Source organism: Delphinus delphis, chromosome 1, assembly GCF_949987515.2.
Source record: "Delphinus delphis chromosome 1, mDelDel1.2, whole genome shotgun sequence".
In the NCBI taxonomy this organism is placed as follows: Eukaryota; Metazoa; Chordata; class Mammalia; order Artiodactyla; family Delphinidae; genus Delphinus; species Delphinus delphis.
In genome coordinates, this window is record NC_082683.1 from 96,165,166 (window position 1) to 96,175,122 (window position 9,957).

The window sequence follows — 9,957 nt, forward strand, 5'->3', positions numbered from 1 at the left end:
CTGATATCTCCTAGGAAGGGTGAGGTAGCTCCTGACTGGGCCCGAGATTTTCCATTGGTTCATACGGCCCATGCTGCTGCCTGGAACATTCAACCAGCTGTTGGTTGGATTAGAAGTTTTCCCTCTTGCTTTTGGCTACGGCCTTTGGTTAGTACTGCCAGCTGGAAGAGCAGGAAGTCAACCACTACAGGATCAACAGTCTGCCCAGCCCAGTGCCCCACCTGCCAGCTGGATGTCCTTGTAGTTGTCCAAGCCCAAGTCAAATCCAAGTTCACTAGCTCCTTTGTCAGCTGTAATTCGGTCCCTCTTCTCCTGACAGAGGCCTGCCTGCCAGGTAATTCAGTACCCCCAAGCCCAGCCTCACCTGGTCTGTTCCCAGCTTTCTTTCCTCTTTTCTCTCTGGACCTCCATTTTGGTCCCAGCGTCTTTGGGGCAACCGTCTTGTGGCTGGTTACATGCCGTTTTCCCTGGCAGGAGACTGCCTTTCAATCAATTCAGGGAAGGGGGCTGGTGGGCAACAATCTCAACCAAGGGCTGGCCTGAGCATCCTTAGGTCAACAGCCAGACTGAGATGGTGGAGCAAGCTGCCCTGTTGGAGGACCAGCCTTGGCATCTCACCAGGAGCGGCAAGGGGCCCCTTTGGTCCTGCAGAATCAGTGTGGCAGCATAGGATGGCCACTGACTTCTCCATCCAGACCCAGTGGTGGACTCGCAGACCAGCAAGAGCAGGAGTTTGTTCAGGGCAGGGCTCTGTGGGCACCTCCTCTGTCCTCAGTTTTAATGCATCATGTTTGATCTTTGCTGCATGGTGGAGGGTTCCTGCCACTCTGATTGATGACACAGATCTTCAAAGAGCAGTCATCCCTGGAGGGAGGGGAGGATTAATCAAAGCTGTTCCCAGGGCGGTACCCGCCAATGCTAGGCCCTCCAGAACCACTCTGGCCCTCAGTTGGATCTATGGACCCAGCTACCACCCTTGTGCCTGACCCAGGAGCCCCTTTGCTTCTCCATTTAATCTGGCTTAGATGTGAATAAATCTTTCTTATTGCTGCATCCAAGACAAAACTATAGATTTTTTTTCTTTTTTAGGAAGTGAAGGGGGAAATAGAACTCAGGAACTGAAGGACACATGATGGGCTGCAGAGCGTCAGTCCTAATGGAACCAGAATCTGCCCCATAATGCTCCACGCGGCCTGGCATATCAGGCCCTCCCTCAGCCGCCAGGACCCTGTAGCTATCCCCACTCCCCGGCCCCAAGTGACGAAGGCAGTTTCCTATTTCGCCGCACACATCCCTCCCCAGATCTCTGACACTATCTGATCGTTTGCTGCTCACAGCCTCCCGGAGGACTTTAAATTAAAGTTGGCCTGGAACAAGGCTTTTCACAGTTAGCCCCCCCCATGCTGCCCTGATGGATGTTGGGAAGCTGGTGATGGCTGGTTCTGCCTTAGCTTTCTTCCCAGAGCCTCATGCCTGTCCCTTTTTCTAGGACAGAAGAAAACTGCTTCTCTCCCTCTCACCTGCCCCTCTGGTGCCCCACCTGCCAAGTCGGAGTCCAGCCCGAGCCCCACCTTTTGCCCCTGCTAGATTTGCAGAGCGGAGATTACTCCTCACCGTCTAGCGCAAACGTCTGGCACGGATTTAGTGTGTGAGGAATGTTTGTGGAACGCAGGCGCGGATGCAGCATGAATAACCAGCCCTGGCTCAGGCAGCGGAGCACCCCCCTCACTCCCAGGGCCCACTGATGGTTCCTTCTCCGAGGAGTCATCTTGCTGACTTCTGAGGGTTTATAATACACCCCTTTAAAGTTCAGAGCACATGTAGTATGTTTAAATGAACGTCAGATACCGTGGCTGCAGGCTGAAGCAGACTATCTTTTATCATCTGAAATCACGCAGCCCCGGGGTGCAGATGGGCTGAGAGGACACCCAGTGTGGATCACGGTTGAAGCACCCCCAACTGAGATGACAGGCCACCAGCCACGCCGCGCCGTGGGTAGCGTCTCCACCAGGGCCCACCGGGGAAGGCCCTGGGGAGGAGGGAACTCCCTCTCGGCAGCAGTGCCGGGTGGGTGTTCCTGCAGCCCTGGTAGAGCACAAAGATGGCGTGGGAAAGAAAGCCTCTTTGCAGATCCTAGCTTAGGTTGGCGGCGTGTGTGTGTGTGTGTGTGTGTGTGTGTGTGTGTGTGTGAGCTGGGGGCTGCTCCTTTGGGGCTCCTACGTGCACTGCAGGGATTTAGGGTGAGACGTGGATAATTCAGAGAAGTTTTAGCTGCAGTGAACACTTGTATGAAGGTGACTGGCCCCTGCCTGGTTATCCTGCCCCATCTCTCACCCCCGCCCACCATGCTCCACCTACACTGAGTCCCACACTCTTACACATGGGCTTGTGCATGCTGGACCTTCAGCCAGGGTGCCCTTCTTGCCTTTTTCACGGAGGCAAGCTCCTGCTTCTCCTTCAGACCCACCCAGGTCCCTCCCTGGTGAAGCTTTCCTGGCCTGACCCCCGCCTCCTCTTGGAGCTGGGAGTTCCTTCCCCTCCGTTGTCAAGATAATGCCCGGTGCTAAAATGACAGGTTTATGTGTATGTGTCCCCCACACAGGGACGTGTCTTTCTATCCTTTCTTCCTGCCTCAGCACCTGGCCCAGTGCCCAGCTCAGGGTGGGCACTGATGTCTGTGCTCAGAGCATGGCTGCCTGGAGCATGACCCGTGAGGGTCGGGGAGCAGGGAGGACGGGCAGTCTGTGGGAGGACGGGGCCCATCTGCAGATAAGGCTCTGGGCCCAGTCCCAGTCCTGTGTGCCCAGGCCCCAAGGGGGCGGAGGCCCTAGACCCACTCCGTTGGGGCTGCTGGAGCCGCCCAGGGAGGTCACCAGTGACATCTAGTGGTCACACAGCAGGCTGCAGCCCCACAAGGTTTTCCAGAAGGTGTGAGTCTGAGTAGCACGTGTCTGCTCTGGGCTGGGCTTCTGAGCGGTTCCCAGCCAAGGGCCAGCAGGCCAGCAGGGCAGGGCAGGACCTAGGTGGTTGGGTGCAAGGACTGAGGCCTGGAGAGAGGCTGGGCAACCCTCAGTCAGAGACTGCAGTCCACGTCCGCTGGGCTCCGAGGCCCCCTGCCATCTCCCTCCCTCCTGCTCCAGTTCCCTCTCCCTGCCCGCCCAGGCTCAGGCCCATCTGCCTCAGCCTCAGCCCCTTAGGACCATGTCGGGGGGGTTTTGAGGTCCCCACTGGAGCAGCCACAGACCCACTTTGGTACAGCTGCTGAGACAACCAGTGCCAGCCAGTGGATGAGGGACGAACAATGGGCCTCATTTAGCTACCAAACGCCTACCCTGGAGGGCGCCCAGGGTAGGCTGCCCTGTCCTGGGCCAGCCCTCACTGGCCTGCACAGAGCAGCTCTGGGAGACCCCTACTCAAAGGGGCAGGGGGTCCCTGGTCACAGCTACAGGCGGTGGCACAGGTGAATGGGGTGTTGAGCAGCGCGGTGGCGGACCTGAGGGCGGCCTTTGCAGCAGGGCTGTGTCGGGGGCTTGCCCGTGTCCCACCTGCCTGCCGCTCAGCGCTCTCTCCTGCAGGCCTCGCAGAGCGCGCCCTGTGTGCTCAGGAAGTGCTGGACGGGGGGCTGCCGTGGGGTGAAGGAGGCATGGGGTGCCGGAACCAGGATTTCAGGCTTTCCACTCCCGGACTCCGCTTTCTCTGCCAAAGTTTTCCCGTGAACCATTTCCAGACTATAAGGAGAGGGGAAGAAGGATGCTGTTCTCAGCAGGGAGGCCTGCAGAGGTATTTATTGTCCTTTTTTTGCAGTAACAATTCCTTCCTGTTTCTTCTGCTCCCCCTCTTTCCTTTTCTGGCACAAGTGTCCTTTTGTACCTTCTCCCTGCTGCCTCTGTGTGGCTCCTCCACCCTGCCCCTCACTCCTACCCCCTTCCTCGAATCCCTCCGGACTTCTCCCCTTTCTAAGCATCTCCTGTGCTCAGCCCTCTTGTTCTCCACCCCTCTCCCCTCTCCGCTGTTTCTGTGGCTCCATCTGTCTTTCTTCTGCTCGCTTTGTCTCTATCCCCGTTTCTCAGTGTCTCTTAGTCCCCCACTCAGCCTTTCCCCCGCCCCCCACCCCCACCTCTCCTGGAAGGTCAGTTTGACATTATTAAAGTGTCATAATAACTTGATAACTTGCCCAGGGAGTGAGGTGGGCAGAAGCATAGCATACCTTTCTCATGAGCCTTTTGCAGGGCACCCCTGCCACCAGCTGTCAGCCAGCATCTCTCGGCCCCTTCCTCCCTTGGCCTGCTAGGTCTGCAGAGGCTGCTCTGTCCGCCTACCTGTGCCAGCAGGAGAGCTCAGCCCACCTGTGGGGAATCACACTTGGGCATGTATCTTCATGCCACGGGGTCTTCCTTGACAGTTGAGGGTGAGAGCTCCCATTTCCAAGTTTTTATAAATACACACTGAATGTCTTTATGGGTCAGACACTGTGCTAAGGTCCTGGGGGCATGACCTGCCTCTTGTGACCTTTACAAGAAAGGAGAGGCGTTAGACAGGGGACACAAATGAGACGCAAGGAGCAGGCTGCTCAAGGCGGCCCCAGCCTGGCAGCTGGACCCATGGCTCTTATCCTACAGAGTTCAAGCCCTTTGGGTACCAATGTCCAGGAGTCTTGCCAAGGGCTCCAGGCACGTAAGGGTTCACAGACCTGTCCCAAAGCACCCTCCCCCTGCCCACTCTTCCCCTCTTGCAGACTTTGTGCTGGTTTCACAGTGACACAATTGCATTTATAGTTGTTTGTGAGTGGGGTTGGGACCCACCACTGACCAACGTTCTCTCTGTACACGTTTGTTCCTTTCCCTCAAGTCGCAAAACCCACTCATTCCCATTAATCTTCCCCCCTAATTATGGCAATCATTGTCTGATTACCTGTTCTGATTACACAACTACATTTTCTCATGCTAACTGCATAATGAAGACAAGCAATTGCATGGGAAAAAGTTATGAAATTTCCAAGCTCCAAATACAATTTGAGGACCCAGCAACGTGCCTCCACTGTCCCCCTTGGGCAATGGGGGCTCCAACACAGAGGCAGAAGTCAGTGGTGACCATCTCTCAGCTTCCGGGGACACTGCTAATTGTAAAGCTTCTGTCCTCATGGCCCACTAACACACTGAGACTCTCCAGACCAGGAAGCCTGATTTGGAAAGTGTGACCCAGCATCTGTGGCCCTTGAAACCCCTGTCGCAGAGGCGCCAGCCTGCAAGTGGCCACTAGCCTTGGGGAGATGGAGCCTGAGCTGTAGTCTTACCTGCTTCTAGAGGCCCAGGCCCCAACATTTTTCCCCCAGTGGCTGCCAGTGTCCCGGGCAGCTGCATCTAGGAGGGCAGACTGAGGCAGGTGGCCGGTTCTCATCTTCCTCCAAGCTCAGGACTCTGGCCCCTGTCACTTTCCTGAGATGTCCCATAGCCTGGGAGAGAGATTGCAGGCCACTCCCCTCCCCAGTTCACCTTCCTTTCATCTCCTGCAGAAGACGACTCAAACCTTGGCCCCCAGGAAGCCTTCCTATGTTAGCTGTGCTCAGGGTGACTCCCACCAAAGCTCCCCTCCCTCCAATCCTGTCCATCCCACGGTTTGTCCACCACAGGGTCCTCCCATCCGGGGGCTGGGAACTCCCAGAGGGCCGAGGAGAAACCTCACCCACCCTTTGCTCCCTCAGCACAGACAGACGCTCTGCCATCACGGAGTCCATGGGGGCCACCACACACTGTATGTACATCTGCAAACTCTGTCTTATTCCAAATGCACCAAGGGAGGTGGCTATTTAAAGAATACTATAGAAGATCCTTGGGTAAAGACTGGAATCCCTTTCTGCTTTCTTTTCTATGTAATTTCAGATTGTCATCTCTCTAGGGAAGAAGGAGAGGCTGCAGTCAGGTTCATAGCCTTCCACAGCCTGCCGTACTGGACACTGCATCCTCCTGCATGGCTCGGCCTGTCTAAATTTTGTCTTCATTCAGCAAACATGCAGGCGAGGCCTTCTGTGTACCAGGCTCTGTGTGCTGGAGGCAGGGCGTACGAAGACAGATGAAGCCTCTTCCTGCCCCTGCGAGTCACTGAGGGAGACACAGACACATAAGGGTGCATCAATACGGGGAGCATTCAAGGCCGGTAATTGTTGCACAGAGAGAAGTGGGATTACTTCCACCCGGGACTGGGGAAAGCAGGGAAGTCTTCATGGAGGAGGTAGGTTTTTTTTTTTTTTAACATCTTTACTAGAGTATAATTGCTTTACAATGGTATGTTAGTTTCTGCTGTATAACAAAGTGAATCAGCTATACATATACGTATATCCCCATATCTCCTCCCTCTTGCGTCTCCCTCCCTCCCACCCTCCCTATCCCACCCCTCTAGGTGGTCACAAAGCACCGAGCTGATCTCCCTGTGCTATGCGGCTGCTTCCCACTAGCTAGCTATTTTACATTTGGTAGTGTATATACGTCCATGCCACTCTCTCACTTCGTCCCAGCTTACCCTTCCCCCTCCTGTGTCCTCAAGTCCATTCTCTACATCTGCTTCCTTATGAAGAAGGAGTTTTTAACCAGCGTTTTGAAGGATGAGTTGAAGAGTTCAAATGAAACAGGCAAGTTGAAGCAAAGGCGGGTTGACGTGGCTGGAGTGGAGGATGCAGTGTGAGGAAGGCTGGGTGGAAGCAGAGCCAGGTCGTAACGCCCTGGGATGCCAGGCTGAGGAGCTAGTTTTGATTCCAAAAGCAAAAGGATGAAACCTGATGGTGCCACTCGCAGGAGTGCCACCCAGTCAGCTGCCCCTTCCCTGCCTCCCTCCTCGCCTCCTCTCCCCGACCAAAGGAGCCCTCTTATTTTTTCTGTCCACCCCTCCTCTGCATCTCCACTGACCCCAACCCAGTTCAGACGGTCACTGTCCTCCAGCCTGTGGCTTGGAACTCATAGTACATCTCCTCCTTCCAGTCCCACCCCCTTGGGGCCATTCATTCTTGGGGGAGATTCCTGACTTTTGAGCTTAGTTTGTTTATGGACTAGAATTTGGTCACCTGCCAAGAGTGAGAACATGGGGTTAGGAGGAGAGGGGAGGGCTGCTGAGTTTGTGGCCTCCGTGGGTGTTTTCTTCCGCTGCCCAAGGCTGCCAGAGCCTTGGGCAGGAGCGACCAGGGCGGGGAATCGGCCCAGGGCTATGGAAGGGCAAAGCCTGGAAAGTCCAGGGACGTTGGCAACCGTGTCAATCAAGTGTAGCCCAGGCTGGAGCAAAAGGAAGGAAAGGAGGAGGGAGAGAGGAGGCGAGGAAAGAAGTAGGTGCTTGCCGAGCGCAGCCCTGGAGCATGGAGGGCTGGGGGGAGGTGAAGGCGTCCCTGACACTATCCCACCACCAGCTGTGGACATCAGCCAGGCCTTCACGCTCACTCATTTCCAAAATGAGGTGATCACCTTCCTCACGCGCTGAAATGTGCCAGCAGTTACAAAGGGCTTGGCCCAGGAGAGCTAAAAGTTGAACTGAAAACTCCCAAGGCAGCAGCAGTGGCTGACACCGCGGAGGCCCCGTCATGCCCCTTCCTTACTGGCCTTGGAGCCCTGGGCGCCTGCGCCGTGCCTGGCACACAGGGGTCACTGAGCAGGCTCTGCAGGAGGCAGGACTTGGTAGCGGCAAAGACGTGAGCTCTGCTGCCTGCCGGCTGTGTGAGCCCAGCCCCATTGTCTCCTCTGACAGGTGGAGGAAAGGACAGTACCCGCCCCGGAGGTTGGGAGGGGTGGCTAAGGCCATGCCCGTGCTGCGGACCCTGCTGGTGGCCCAGCCTGAGCCCCTCAGTGCTCCCGTTCTTTAAGATGGGCTCTGGTGGATTCATTTCAGCAAAAGGGGCTGGGCCGGGGTGGGGTTAGTTGACTTTGGAATTCAAAGGTCATGAGGGATTTTATAAGTTCTAGCGTATTGTCTTGTTTCATAGCTACTAGCTTGAAAGCTATGTCTAGCTTCATAGCTACTTATTTGTCCTGGCATCTCCCTCGGGTTGTCCCATTCTTTTGGATGAGTAGGTTTTAACTGGGACAAGAGAGAATTATTTTTGAGTGGGGGGTGGGGGGAATGGGGAGAGCTGAAGGTGCTGCCAGCACCTGCAAGTCTCTGCCCAAGGGTCTTCTCTGGTCATGGGAGCCTGCTCTGCACACATTCAGACCACAAGTGCCAAGAAGTTAGTACCCCACTGACCAAAGGCAGGACCGAGAACACAAGGATCCAGCCTCTTTGCTTCCCCGCCAGCATGGCAGGTGTATTCCACGAGGCCTCCCAGAGCGCCTGGCGGGACTGAGGGCTCCCAGGTGACCGCAAAGGCAATCTGCTCACTGATGCAATGCGGGCTGCCCCACCCCCCATCGACTTGCTTTCTCGCCCACCTACTGGCACATCCTGGGGTCACCTGCCAACTAAATACATGCACGGGAATCCCTGTCTTTGTGTCTGGGAAGCCCAATCCAAGAGAGCATGTCAAGTGCGTGCTAGAAAGACACTTGATAAATTAGGGCAGAAAGTATCTATTGTGATACGGTCTCTCCCCAGGAACAGGTCCGGCAGAAAGGGCACCCAATATATAGTGCTGAATGAGTCAATATGGACATGTTTCCTTCTGCCACCCTGTCCTTTGGGCCCTCCCATTCCCCCTCCTGCTCTCCTTTCTCCTAGCCCTATGTTTTCTTTCCTGACCCTCCTTTTCTCCTCTTCTCTCCTCCTTTCTCCTCTCATGGAGGAAGGATGTTCTGTGTCCCAAATCCCCCTCTGACTTCCCTGACATCCCGCTCTGCAAATGAGCCTTCTGGCAGGCAGTATTGTGACATCACCGTGCATTGGCCAATGGCTGTCTTCCTGGGCCGGGCCCTCCTGGGACCACCGCCCTCCATTGGCGCCCTCCTGCAGAGCCCCTTAACCCTCAGGACAGCCGCAGGAGCATGAATCCCTCCTGATTCCGCCGTCGGCCCGATGTTCCTCACGGTCCAGCTGCTCCTGGGCCAGAGATGTAGCCTGAAGGTGTCGGGGCGACAGAGCGTGGCCATGCCGAAGAAGCTGGTGTCCGAGCGGCTGCGGGCGCCCGAGGAGCAGCGGCACCTGCTCTTCCGCGACCAGCTTCTGGCGGATGACAAGCATCTCTCCAACTACTGCATTGGGCCCAATGCCTCCACCAATGTCATGGTGCGGCCCCTGGAGAAGACGGTGCCCGAGGAGGCCCACCAGCCCCAGCCCCTGTGGCACCATCTGGGCCAGGTCCTAGCCAAACACTTTGGGCCCCAGGACACCGAGGCAGTGCTGCAGCTGCTGAGGCGGGAGCACAAGGAACGCCTGCAGAGGATAAGCCTGGGGGAGCTGGAGCGGCTGGCACGCCACCTCCTGAGCGAGGAGCCGCTCGCGGAGCCCACGGGGGAGAGGGAGCCTGAGGCTCAGAGACCCGGAGACAAGGAGGGAGAGGAGGAGGCCAAGCAGTAAACCGGCCATCCTACTCGTTTGCACGCTCAAATTCGCCCAGCCTCATCCTTAAGTGCTCCCTGGTGACTCCCCACTAGTTCCTGCTGATGTACGTGCATCTTCACCCCTTTCTGAAATTTCAAAGTAACTGGAGGGATTTTGGACCCCTGTCTCCTCTCTTGGGCCTGTGGTTTCCCCTCTGAAACACAGAATGATCCCCTCCCCATCACCATCCCCTAGAAGGGGCTCTGATCGCCCCATGGGCAGCCTGAAAGGGGGCGCTCAAAGGCTGCTTCCCCCTTGTAGGCTGCGCACTGCCTCCTGGGCAGCTGTATGCCCAGCAGCAAGCCAGGCTGTCAGCACACCTCCGTGGCTCTAAACAGACCCTCTTTCTCCTTGGGGACAGAAAGACAGATAATGTGAGTTCCTTTCTTCCATCCCCAGGCCATGGCGCCCACCCCCCAGGCCTCCTGACAGCCAAGGGTGGAGAAG

General features: G+C 56.4%; 1 protein-coding gene across 1 annotated transcript; it reads left to right on the plus strand.

The window, feature by feature from the left end:
* Positions 1-8,985: 8,985 nt before the first annotated feature.
* On the plus strand, positions 8,986-9,486 carry UBL4B (ubiquitin like 4B). Its single transcript, XM_060006749.1, has one exon. The coding sequence runs from the start codon at positions 8,986-8,988 to the stop codon at positions 9,484-9,486; it is 501 nt and encodes a 166-aa protein (XP_059862732.1).
* The last annotated feature ends 471 nt before the right edge of the window (positions 9,487-9,957 follow it).